The sequence below is a fragment of the Adiantum capillus-veneris genome, chromosome 27 (genome assembly GCF_014529385.1).
Source record: "Adiantum capillus-veneris isolate H3 chromosome 27, ASM1452938v2, whole genome shotgun sequence".
Lineage (NCBI taxonomy): Eukaryota > Viridiplantae > Streptophyta > Polypodiopsida > Polypodiales > Pteridaceae > Adiantum > Adiantum capillus-veneris.
Window position 1 is genome coordinate 104,280,683 of NC_140957.1, and position 13,716 is coordinate 104,294,398.

At 47.9% G+C, this 13,716-nt stretch overlaps 1 protein-coding gene across 1 annotated transcript in view; it reads right to left on the reverse strand.

Moving 5' to 3' along the window:
- Nucleotides 1–13,716, reverse strand: part of LOC147422484 (dynein-1-beta heavy chain, flagellar inner arm I1 complex-like) — a 345,996-nt gene that overhangs the window by 254,687 nt on the left and 77,593 nt on the right. The window contains exons 16-18 of the mRNA XM_086503137.1: nucleotides 12,394–12,472; nucleotides 12,139–12,239; nucleotides 11,924–11,983 (exon numbers count right to left, since the gene is read on the reverse strand). Of these exons, the coding sequence (XP_086359263.1) occupies nucleotides 11,924–11,983; nucleotides 12,139–12,239; nucleotides 12,394–12,472 (240 nt within the window). The remainder of the gene's footprint in view (nucleotides 1–11,923; nucleotides 11,984–12,138; nucleotides 12,240–12,393; nucleotides 12,473–13,716) is intronic.

The following is a 13,716-nucleotide window of genomic DNA, read 5'->3' on the forward strand; positions in this document are numbered from 1 at the left end:
AGGGCATTCCATATCCAAAAGAAGAAGAGTGGCTTGTGTAGCTCATCTATTTCACAATTGGGGCATGTGAGATTGCATGGAGGCAAAGAGAGGTCCACTTTCCTTCATTTATATGTAAGGAGTCGAATCATCTATGTAATGTGTTATCTCCATGACGTTGCGATTTCTTTCCTTTTTTCTCAAGTCTTATGGTGCCACTTGTGACGATTGGGGTATTATGTGTTTGTCTGGATCACTTTTGATGGATAATGTATCCATGTTCATGAGTTTTATATTGCTGGTGATTCTATGCGATCATTGTTGTAGCAGGGCTACAGTGTCACTTTCGCTTTCACAGGACATATAGTTGGTCGGGTCTGGTTCACACTGGACGGACTCTCTCGGCTAGACAACGACACGTGGCAGGATACGGACGGTGGCCTAGTGGACATCGTGGCCAGGTCACCACCACTCAGTTTCGGGATAGACTTAGATGGCTGACATTTATGAGCCGTTGGTGGCTCTCTATGGTTGTGCATATGAGTAGTCGTTTGGGTCATTTTGGGGATTATCTTTATGTAGTCGTTTAGAGTGAGTCTGTACACAGAGCACGTCTTCACCATCCCCGCACATCTGAGCCTCGACACGCCCATTGTACCTGAGAGTCCTGGGCTGGGGCTAAGTGTGCTGCCATGCCAGAGTCTGTATCAGTTCTTTGAGATAGTCGAGTCAGTTGTTGTGGTCTACTGTTGTTGTTGCTCTGTTGTGTCTGTGAGAGTTGTTGTCTATTGTTTCTTGTTTTCAGCCAGTTTTAAGTGAGATTGTCACGCACATTGCACTGAGGAACACCCACTGTAGAGAGCATGACACACTATCTGCGCTACAGATGCTCTCATTTTGGCGATCACGGTGGGACCTCAACTGAAGTCTCACTCTCTATGAAGTGCAAATCTGGAAGCTAGTTGGGTTTAACTAGCTTCGTCTACTTTGCCCGGCACTGTGTAGCCTGGTGGTCTGTTCCTCTCTCGGTCCTAGTCCTTTTGGGCTGGTCCTCTGTCGCCCTGGTCCAATTGGTCTGGTCTCTCTAGCCTGGTCCAATCTGTCCTCGTCCCTGGTCTAGTCTCTCCTCCTCCTTGGTCCAGCCTGAGTCTAGACCTGTCTTCAACCTGAGTCTAGACCTGTCTTCAACCAGTACAGGTTTTCTTGCCCAAGGTTCAGTCGGATTGGTGGTCACTGCATGACACATACAAGGCGTTCAGTCGAGCGTCAAAGCGCACTACTGAGCCCCTTGAAGTACTACAATAGAAGACGACCCTTATTACCTAGTAGAAATCCATCAACCTCGTCACCCATACCTCCACATACGACATCACCCATTCCTCCATCCGGTTCCACATCTTCCAGATCACCTTCTCCAGTAAAGCTCTCTCCTATTTTGCTACAGCAGGCTATTGAGCAACAGGCTCAGCAAGGGGCCATGGAGCCGTTGGCTAGCGTTTTGGCCAAGGTAAACATCAAGTTCCCTACATTCAAAGGACTCTCTTCAGAAGATGCCGATGACCATGCAAGGAGGTTTGTATCTCTCTGTAGGGTCGTGGTCTTAACAGGGAAGATGCTTATTTGGTTCTTTCCATCCACCTTGGATGGCTTAGCAGACAAATGGTACAGCCAGTTTGCAGAAAATCATTTTGCAACTTGGGCAGCCTTAAGACAACAATTCTGTGCAGCTTTCAGGCCAGGTGACTACCAGGGGAAGGTGTTGGATGAGTTGGCCAACATGGTGCTCCAGCCAGAGGAGACTTTTGCAGAGCTTATGACCAAGACCAAGTCTCTGGTTGCCAAGCTTCCCCAGCAACCTGGTGAATTCATGGTTAAGAAGTGGGTGGAGAAGGCGCTTCCCAAAACATCGTAGCAAAAACTTCGAGAGAGTCTCCGACCCGAAGCCACTTTGGAGGAGTTCATCGCAGCTGCTACTAGGATAGAGGGGACTAGGAAGCTGTTCAACAACTCCTCTCACATAGAGACCCCCTCTGTGTTTTCGAAAAGTACTACTGATCCATTGACTTCTTTGCGTAGAGAACTTGAAGCCCTAAAACTACAACGCGCTCTGCAAGAGGAGAAAAATATCTCTCTTCGCCAGGAGAAACCCCCACATCTAGAGGCTTTGGATCAAATCAAGAGAGAGCTAGAAGAGCTTCGGTCTCAACAAGAGACTAAAGCTATGGTATGGTGCAGCTCGTGTCGCTCTCCAGGACATCCTCCACAAGACTGTCCCCTTCGAGCTTATTGCCACTTCTGCGAGAAGTCTGGGCATGAAGACAAGGATTGCTATTATATCAAGGGATTACGGCAGATACAACAAAGTCTAGGTCCGTCTCTCCAACAAGGGCTAGCACCTGCATCAAACATGGTGTCACCATATAGCCATCAAAACCCGATGCCACCTCTGCTGACAACACCTCCTATGCAAGGTATGCACAACAACTTTACTTCCCCCAGCTTTTATCATGCTAGTACTCCTTCAGTTCCCCAAAGCTTCTACACGTCAGCATCCGGTCCCATGCAGCAAGGGCCGAGACCACCTCGTCCCTCAAATAGGCCAATTTTGTGCTACAGGTGCGGGGAGTATGGACACTATCAGAGCAAATGTCCCTTACCAGAAGGGTCTCCTCCTTGTCGACATTGCCCTAAAGCTAAGGATCACTATAGTAAGGATTGCCCAAAACAACGAGCGTCCACATCTGCAAGCACAAGCTAGAACCAACAGGAGTTTACATTCCCAAAGCTTAACCTCATCACAGTAAACTCCATTCCACAGGCCCCGCCTTCCACGATTGTAGTTGCCTCTCGAGATGGGTTGAAGCAAGTGGAAGAGCCGGCTGGTGTGCTCACACGGGCACAAAGAGCTGCTCTTGGCCTCAACCTCCCTGGCGGTCCAATCTTTCCATCTCCTGTCACTCGAATGAGTCAAACTCCAGTAGTAGCTGACAAACCAACAGGTAGTGTCAAGAGCCAACCTACCTCGCTTCTATTAGATATTGATGGTGCTTTCATGGAAGCAGTAGAGGACTTGCAGAAGGTCAAGATACCAGAGCAAGATCTCATCAAAGGAAACAAGCCCACAACAGAGTCTATCTTAAAAAACACTTTTCAGCAAGTGTCACTGTACGACATGCTTCGACTTGATACAAATTTTAGAAGTGACACCCTTTCCATCATCCAGTCTTTGTACCTGGGTGCAGGGCCTAGTGGGGGGCACCTACCTGTGTAGCCCTTGGAGTCCTATATGATTTCATATCCAGCTGCTCCCCTCACCGACTACACAAGTCCTCGTCTCACTGTGTCTATTCTTGGGCATCAATTCTCAGGCGTCATAGTGGATGGTGGATCTGGGATCAATCTGATGCCAGAATTTACTATGTTGGCCTTAGGCCTGCAGCCTAACCGCCCTACTCCATTCACTTTTACATTGGCAGACCAGAGGATAGTCTACCCGGTGGGCATAGTAGAGAAGGTGCCACTGATGGTACAAGGCTTCACATTTAGCTTAGATTTTGTGGTGGTCAGTCTTCCTCAGGTGGAGGGAGGATTTATGCTGCTGATTGGTAGACCATGGTTGCGGCATACTAAGGCACTACATGATTGGGGAAACGACGCCATGTGGATACATACTCTTGGCTCCCCCATGCAACCAATTCGGCTCGAAGGAGGTATGGATTCAGTGGTTCATCACAGCTCATTGTCACTACAATCCAACCCCGACCCTAAGCAGCCCATCCCACCTGACGGGTCTGACGAAGACCTGCTGCAGCGGTTAGAAGCTACCGCCTCGATGCCATGCTATGTTGTTTCTATTCAAAACTCATCTGTGCCGGTAACACTCTCTCTCCCAACTCCTCTGGCGGACATAAATGTCCCAAGCCCTACAGCAGACAGTGATTCAGTCCAACAAGTAAGTGTGTCAGCCCCAAATTCTCATGATTCAGATGATCCTCCTACGGAAGCCCTCGGCCTCGGGGAACCTATAACACATCACCGAAGGGGGAAAAAATCTCCTCTGCATGAACTCGCCAATGATTTCCCCCTCCCTCTAACATCTCCCAGGTCGGACGTCCCGCCCCCTCAAAAGCACTCAGTTATGCCTGTGTCTGAAGATTTACCCTTCGAGGAGCTTCCACCAGGATGGTTACAAGAAGAGTATGCGGAGTTTCCAATCAATCAAACACCAATACATGAAGTCTCAAGACTCCAAGAGGCAGCTCAGTTCTCAACTTCTCAAGTACCCTCCACTGTTACACCCCCTGACCCTGTCAAAAAAGTCAACCTGAGCGACCCTAATGACCCTCAGTACGTCCTCTTAGCAGCTTGGTTATGGGAGCATCCCGCATTACTTGATCAGGTAGTTTCTTTTATTCACTCTTTTAAGGATGTTTTTGCTTGGTCCTACGAGGATTTGGAAGGGATCCCACCAGAATTGGGTCTCCACACTATCCCTCTGGTTGAAGGGGCTAAGCCTGTCAGAGGCCGAGCTTATAAGCTCAACCCAAAGTATGTAGAGGCTGTCAAGTCGGAGCTCGAAAAAATGCAAGAGGCAGGGATCATTGTACCTGTGGAGCACTCTGAGTGGTTATCACCCATGGTGATAGCGCCCAAGAAGCAGTCAAATAAAATTCGTGTGTGCGTAGATTACCGCGCGCTGAATAAGGTAACTATCCCAGATGGTTTCCCCACACCTTTCACCAAGCGTATGCTCGAGGACGTAGCAGGGCATGTTTTGTACAGTTTCATGGATGGGTTTAGTGGATACAATCAGTTGGGCATCCATCCAGGTGATCAGTTGAAAACGGCCTTTGTGACTCCCTCGAGTATTTTTATCTACACTAGGATGTCTTTTGGGTTGAAAATCGCTCCACCTTCTTTCAATCGGGCGGTATATCTCATCTTTTGTCCTCTGCTTATCACGGATCATCTTCGCATCTTCATGGATGATTTTTCGACCTTCTCAGGTGCTCAATGTTCAACCCCAGTGGAAAATCTAAAGGAACACCTCGCTTAGCTCTCTGTTGTCTTCCTTCGGTGCAGAGAGGCACGCCTAAAGCTGAATCCTAACAAATGTCATTTTTTGGTCACTGAGGGCACACTGCTAGGCCATGTGGTGTTTACTAAAGGTTTAGCACCTGACCCAGAGAAGATTGTGGCAATCTTGAAGTTACTACCTCCCATCAATCCAAAAGGGGTGCAGAGCTTTGTGGGTCACACAGGCTATCATCGCAGGTTTATACGCATATATGCGCAGGTGGCTCAGCCCCTAACACGCCTAACCAGTGCTACTGTTCTCTTTCAATGGTCGAATGCCGAGGCTAAAGCTTTTGCATATCTCAAAAAATGCCTCACTGAAGCGCCTATCCTAGTAGCTCCCGATTGGTCTCTCCCTTTTCATGTGCATACTGATGACAGTCAATTGGCTGTGGGTGCTGTGCTGACTCAGCCTAGTAAGGAGTATAACCTGGATCGCCCTGTTCACTATGCAAGTCGCCTACTCACCAAGGCAGAACACAACTATAGCACCACAGAAAGGGAAGGCTTACCCATTGTGTATGCTCTGCAAAAATTTCGGCATTATTTATTAGGGGTCTACTTCACAGTTATTACTGATCACCATGCCTTGCGCTATGTACTCAACAAGCCACAACTTGCAGGTCGAGTATGGCGATGGCTACTCCTATTTCAAGAATTTGATTTTGAAGTGGTACTCAGACCCAGGAAACATCATGTCCTTGCCGACCACCTCTCTCGCATTCACACGGGTGAAGAAGCAACAAGGATTGCAGACGACTTTCCAGATAGCAGCATCTTTAAGGTAGATACCACTCCGGAATGGTACGGCGATGTTGTGCATCTACTTTCTACTGGCGTGTACCCAAAGAACGCTTCTCCACTGCAGAAACGACGACTATTGTTGAAGGCAAAGCCATTCACACTAATTGGGGGCCAGCTATACAAGTCAGGACAATATGGTGTTCTGAGACGGTGTGTCTCCCCTCATGAAGTGGAGTTTATTTTGGAGGATGCCCACAATGATCCCACGGGTGGCCATTACCCTGGTCATATTACTGCTCAGAAGATTCTCTAGTGTGGCTTATGGTGGCCCTATATTTTTCGAGATGCAATTGCCTATGTCAAAGTATGTGATGTATGTCAGCGTTGTGGCCCCAAACCAAGCAAGCAGTCAAACCGTCCCCTGCAGGTCTCTATGGCATGGCAGCCCTTTGAGAGATGGGGCATTGATTTTGTGGGTCCAATTACTTCCTTCACCCAACCCGGCAATCGGAAGTATCTACTAGTGGCTACAGATTATGCAACAAAGTGGGCAGAGGTACTGGCAACAACGGATTGCACTGGCACTACTCTAGCCAAGTTTCTCTACGAAAATATTGTGTGCAGGTTTGGGTGTCCCTTGGAAATCACCAGTGATAGGGGTAGTCACTTTGTGAATGAAACAATTTCAACCTTGCTGGCCAACTACAAGATTTTTCACCGAAAATCTTGTTCCTATTACCCTAGAGCAAATGGGCAGGCGGAGAGCACTAATAAGGTTCTGATAGCACTTCTGCGGAAAGCATGTCATCTGCATCCTGCGACTTGGGGTCAAGCTATCCATGGCACCCTTTGGGCATACCGCACTTCTTTCAAAGCCACAACCAATCACACCCCATTTCAATTAGCCTTCGGTTTGGAAGCGATAGCACCCTTCGAGTTCAATTCAGGATCTCCGCAAGTGGGTAGTCTGCGTGCCAATGGAGATTTGGGATCGGCATCTGTCTCTCGTCTTTTCCTTCTGGAGGAAAGCCGAAGTTTGGCTTCTCGGGCTCTGGAAGCAGAGCAGCTTCGTCGCAAAGCATGGCATGATCGCCATCTCCGAAAGCCGCAAATAACGCAAGGAGCACTGGTGCTACTTTATCAAGCTAAGTATTTGAAAAAGGCTAAAAAACTGGTTCCAGCCTGGCAAGGGCCATTCAAGGTGCAGGAAATTTTGCCACAAAGAACAATCCAATTAGAAACTTTGGATGGTGTTCCATTGCCTCTGGTAAATGGCTCCAGAATCAAGTTCTATTACTCTAAGTAAGCAATCTGTAGCGATATCACCATCTGTAGGTTCAAATATCCCATCTCTCTCCTCCTAACTACCTTTCCACCAGAACTGGAGTTCTGTTATGTCTCAATCTCTGCTAGGTTTGTAGAAGTTTCCATCTTTCAGTCTGAAGTATCATTTCCCACTCAGTCTCGGTAATTGGGTATTGTCTTCACCTTCTTACAATACAATCACTCTTTCTCTAATTGTTCTATCATCAGTGTTATTTGACATTAGCACTAAGGTATTTCCAGTTAAGCTCCTAGTCTCTTTTGTGATATTTTCTTTAAGGTTACTAGCTTCTCTCAAGGTCTGCTACATATAAGTAGCTTGTCAGGAAAGATTTGGTAAGTAAGTTCTTAGCCTTGCTTGGCCTTCCTCAAACATGGCTGGGCATTGTTCCCACTGTGGTCACAATGGGCAAAATTCAAGGACATGCTTGAACAATCAAGCAGCGGTACACTCTTTGCTGTATGCCTCTCTGCAAAGTGTGCAAAGTGATGTATGGTATCCTCACCGGAGGGGCACAGCCTCAGAATTTCGACTTCAGCATTGGCTGCCAATCATCCCATTTCTCCAATTAGTCTCCCTCCCCTATCTCTTAAATTCGCCCCTCTCCTGCCTTCTCCTACCAATTCGAACCCCTCCCCTAGTTCCCAATTCGTCCCTCTCTCCCCTCCCAATTCGTCCCTTCACCATTTCGCCCCCTATGCCCTCCCAATTCGTCCCTCTTGCCCCACCCAATTCGCCCTTCTCATGCCCAATTCAACCCCTTCCCTTCCCAAATTCGCCCTATGCCTTCCAGTTCGTCCCCATCCCCTTCGTCTCAATTAGTCCCCCCTCCCCTCCATATTTGTCCCCCCCCCTCTATATTCATCCCTCCCCTCCCCTTTATCCAATTCGCCTTCTCTGCCCTATCAAAATTCGTCCCCTTTCCTTTGGCCAAATTTGTCCCTGCTGCCTTTTTCGCCCCTGCCGAACTTCGCCAAATCGTCCCTGCTGCCTTTTTCGCCCCCTCCCGAAATTCACCAATGCAGCCGGACTTTAGCCCTGCCCAAATTACACCCTCTACCAATTAGTCAAACTTCCCCCCAATTCGTACCTAGCTTTTTTCAAACTCGTCCCTTAGCCCTGCACTCTCATATTTCACCCCTTCCCCCAAATTGGCAATCCTCTCATATCCACCCAATTAGGCGTGCTTTACAATTTCGCTCACTATCACTCACCGTTCCCAATTCGAAAACTTCCAAATTCGTCCAACTGCTCGAAATTCGAACCAGGTCGCTGGGCCATCTCTAGTCCAATTTTCGGTTATTCAAAACCAACTCGACTGACAGTGTCTGAAGTTCTTCTGCTCTCTATTGGGTCTTTCTACACGAGGTGTGCACATCAGTAGTTGAAGAAGAAACTACAGTTATCATGACAGGTACTAGAAAACCCTCAAGAAAAGCAATCAAGAAGCCACCACCTCCACAAGAGAGTTCTGCTGAAGAGGAGGAGGATTCAGGAACTAACAGCCAAGATGTAGATGATGTGGATGACTTCACCTCAAGTGATGCAAGCGATGAAAGTTATAAGGCATCCCCAACTTCGGAGTCAGAGTCAGAAGCTATCTTTGAGTCAGATGCATCAAAAGAAACAAACTTAAAAACAGCAAGTAAAAAGACACGCAATCAGGAAGTCATCCACCAGGAAATTGCTCGGCCGGCTGCATCTAAAAGTCGCACACCATTCTCCTTAACCGTTTATCTACAGCCACCTCGACCGTCTCTCAGCCAAATACTCTCCAAGGACCAGCTACAAACTATGGGTCTCACAGCACTGGCCGAAGATCTCCCAACCACTGTTCCTATAGAGATGATTCATGATCTTTTGAAGAACTTTCCCAAGGTTAGAGGTCATAAACTCACCGCTACAAGACTGGGCTATGCTATGGGTATGAAAACCTTCCCAGTTGTGAAGCCTGCCACTAGAACCTTCTCTCAGATTTCTAAGGAGGCCACAATTCAGTCATGCGAGGAAATGCTCAGTACAAATCATCCAAACTATGAAAGAAATAAAAAGATCTTGGCAATCTTTAGGTACTACTTTCTTGCTAGAGATGCCAAAGAAAATAATGGGAAATGTGAACTGCCCACTACAGTATCTCACTGGGACGGTCTTTACTGTTTGCTACATGCCCAACCCTGTGGATTTCACCAGATCCTTTTCTCATCTTTACAGTCTCGGGCAAAAAGATTTCGGACCCAGGTGAGATATGTACAGCTCAGCTTCAAATGCTTTGCAGCCCTTCTCTTGGCATGGGTTGTCAGTATTCCTGTTACACCAGACGAAGTAGATGATGATACGCAATGTGTGCAAAGGAAAAGGAAATCACTAAACATTCATGCGGATCCTGCAATCCACAAGAAAAAGAAGATAAAAGCAAAGGTAGCCAAAGATGCAGCAGAATCTCTAATCTCCTTGCCAATGTCGGAGAGCCAACAGACTAAAGTCACATCTTCCGCAGTGGTCTCTGTCTACCACCCCTCTCTTGCCACCAGTGTCGACTCCCGAATTTCACGACAAATCGGCGGCTTCTCCCTCGGAGATTCCTCTACCTTCTTCCCCTGTCTTCACCCATACGCATCTGACTCCACCGGCAACTACCATCTCAGATCCTGTCTCAGCTCCTACTTCAACTCCTACTCGACCAGTAGTGCCTCCTCATAGTGACCCACTTGTGCCACTTGGGACATCATCAGGGGTGGCCGACTCTACTTCTCTGGTACATCTTTCGGAGAAAGTATTACAAGACTCCAGGAATGCTATCGCTACCATAGAGCTTGGAGCGGAATAGTTAGCTGCTACGCACCAGTGCCACTCTGCCATATACGCAACTATGGCGGGATCTCTGAAGGTGGCCGAAAGTGCCATCTCGGATCGGGATGCTACGATATTCGCGCTACAGCAAGCTTTGAAGATAAAGTCGGACAACATTGAAGACCTTCGGGCACAGGTACAAATGTTTAGGGAAATGCTCGGGCTCGGGCTCGGGCTCGGGCTCGGGCTCGGGCTCGGGCTCGGGCTCGGGCTCGGGCTCGGGCTCGGGCTCGGGCTCAGGCTCAGGCTCAGGCTCAGGCTCAGGCTCAGGCTCAGGCTCAGGCTCAGGCTCAGGCTCAGGCTCAGGCTCAGGCTCAGGCTCAGGCTCAGGCTCAGGCTCAGGCTCAGGCTCAGGCTCAGGCTCAGGCTCAGGCTCAGGCTCAGGCTCAGGCTCAGGCTCAGGCTCAGGCTCAGGCTCAGGCTCAGGCTCAGGCTCAGGCTCAGGCTCAGGCTCAGGCTCAGGCTCAGGCTCAGGCTCAGGCTCAGGCAGGCTCAGGCTCAGGCTCAGGCTCAGGCTCAGGCTGATTTGGATAGACTGGATCCGGACCACCATTGCAGACTGCAGGTCCTTCTCAGCACTTCACAGGACTATACACACAGCCTCAGCCTCCAGTTCAGTACTACAATCCACAGTACCCTCACAGATTTCAGTCCTCATCGTCCCACATGCATAGCGCTCCTTGCTGCGACGGTGTTGCTGGGGCTCACTGCCATGGCTGTGTCACTCGTCGTCCTCAGTTCACTTCCGGACAGGTGTGACCCTCTGCCGTGCAGCAGCTTGCGGCTCCTTTCACAAGGGGCCAGGTTATGGATAGAGCCCAGCAGCCTCTACCAGCTCAGCAGTCCCTACAACGAAGTTCCATCATTGATTTGATGGCTCCACCTCCGGAGACCAGCTATAGAGACTACTCTTTCTCTGGGATGATGAGTGACTGTCTTTTCACTATGTCAGTACAGTAGTTATTTATTATTACAGTTCAGCCTTTTAGCAGTTTCAGCGGTTCTCTCACCGGGACGGTGAGTGGTTTCGTGGCAGGCAACCTGTAGCAGGGCTACAGTGTCACTTTCACTTTCAGAGGACATACAGTTGGTCGGGTCTGGTTCACACTAGACGGACTCTCTCGGCTGGACAACGACACGTGGCAGGATACGGACGGTGGCCTAGTGGACATTGTGGCCAGGTCACCACCACTCAGTTTCGGGATAGACTTAGATGGCTGACATTTATGAGCCGTTGGTGGCTCTCTATGGTTGTGCATATGAGTAGTCGTTTGGGTCATTTTGGGGATTATCTTTATGTAGTCGTTTAGAGTGAGTCTGTACACAGAGCACGTCTTCACCATCCCCCCACATCTGAGCCTCAACACCCCCATTGTACCTGAGAGTCCTGGGCTGGAGCTGAGTGTGCCGCCACGCCAGAGTCTGTATCAGTTCTTTGAGATAGTCTAGTCAGTTGTGGTGGTCTAATGTTGCTGTTTCTCTGTTGTGTCTGTGAGAGTTGTTGTCTATTGTGTCCTGTTTTCAACCCGTTTTGAGTGAGATTGTCACGCACATTGCACTGAGGAGCACCCATTGTAGAGAGCACGCCACACTATTTGCGCTACAATTGCATGTTGATGCATGTTGATGCAAGTGAGGGTTATGGCCTTTTGGTGTTCAGAGATCAATGTAGGTGGAGTGCATGGGAGTATATGTCACAGGCATGCTCGATGCATGAGGAGATTTAGAAGATTTTCATAATCCATGAGCGATAGAGCAGCAGTTTGAGGTATTCTATGTAGACAAGTGAGGGATTGAAGCATTGAGGTTTTGTAATCAGTGCCACATTCCAACACACACACACTCGCATACAGTAACCAAGGAACCCTGGGTCTTCTCAATCCCTACTCGGTTTCCGTGCTCCTCCTTTTCTTTTGAACCAAAAATTGGTAAGAGAGATTTGCCACGCACCTGTACATGTAAGCATAAATGTCCTCCAGCTCTACTTTAGCGATCGCATTCAAGAGTGTCCTGCAATTGTTTAAATTGAGTTGAATAGAATTGCATAGGCATCTGAGGAGTTAATTTTATTACAAGATGACCCAGTTTTGAAATGCAATCTAGATCGTTGTTATGACAACTGTTGAAAGACATGTTGGTGAGAGAAAGTTTGTCTAGCCACGTACGTAAACTTGTTCGCCCAGCCTTCACAATGGCCAATAATTGAGTTCTTCAATGGTCCACAATCAATCCTCAAAAAGCGAATACTAGTGATGGTTTCTTCTGCCTGATACAATTGTTTAAGAGGAACTTCAAAAGAGGTTAAAGAAATAGCTTTTCAACACCTTAGCTCATTGAACCTGGAGTATGCGTCACCACCAAACTGTCAGCTAGCTAAATGAACACACAAAACATGCGCACAAGTTCTATGCAGCTATCACCTGAACATCCTCCTGTAAGTCTTGATATTTTGTGATGTCACTTTCAAAAGCTGACAGAGGTTTCTTCGCACGTTCATACCTGTGTTGCTGTGTATCAGTAAATACACTCGCATCTCTATGGTTGGTTGAAATGACTGCACACTTGTCAACAAGTAAACTCATGAAATATGATCCAGAATGTTGAATTTTATGAAGGATTTTGAGACAGACCATCTCCCATGCTTTGTGGTAAAGCCTACATGCAACAGGGTTCAAATAAAAAAACCTTATCATACTTACAAACACACAATGAACAAATGGAAACTGGATGATGTCTAACCACAACATTTGAAGCTCTGCCTCGTAATTTCCACCCCAAAAAGAAAAAAAAAAAAGTTGCATACAAAAGGTCATTCTATCAATTCAAAATCTTTCCAGCAGGCTGCATCAACCCTGCCATGAGGGAGACTACACAAAGAGGGGAGGCTCCCAAGGTAAGTGCAAACAAATGATCTAATGGCTGCGTCACAAACTGGGAGGAGGAACGAGACAAACAGGTGCTTTATAATGCCTATAAAGACCAAGCTCCACTCGTGAAAAAGGTTCCTGGTCGCACAGACTAATGAAGGCCTATCGCCACCTCTCTGCAATATTTGAGCTGCCCTAAATGTTATCATGGTGGTGGTGTGTGTGTGTGTGTGTGTGTGTGTGTGTGTGTGTGTGTGTGTGTGTGTGCGTGTATTTGGTTGGGTTGGGGTGGGTGTGTGTGTATATTGTTGGGCGTGTGTGTGTTTGCTCGTAATTTTTCGAAAAATTCCTGCGCGTGAAAATCCTGCGCCTAAAATTCCTGCGCGCTGTTGTGCCTGCGCCAGCAAGGGTGGGTGACTGCCTGCGCGTGAGGTTGTGTGTGTGGGCAGACTCTTAAGGCAGACTGCTGTGAGACAGCGCGTGAAGAAACTGCTGCACCAATTCCGTGCGCACAGCAGCAGCAGTAAGCAGTGCACCCTCCTGTGCGTTGCTGTTGACAGGTGCAGTGTTGCAAAACCAGATTGTTGGTGACAGCTGCAGAAGGCTTTGCACGCCAATTGGAGTATTGTTATGCAGGAATGACAAAGCAGTTTGTATACAGGGTAGTGTCTCAGTCAACCTCCATTTCTTTTGGCAGAATTTAGGAGATGTACATTGTTGTGGGTTTTGGTTGTTGCTTTCGGTGAAGCATGTACATAGCTGTCGTTCGCATCTTATTTGCAAGGTTTTCTCAACAGTAGACTCCAAAAGTTTCTCGCCAGTAGGATTTGTTTGCAGAAGGAGTTTTTTTAATTATTTATGTTCGATTCACTGTGT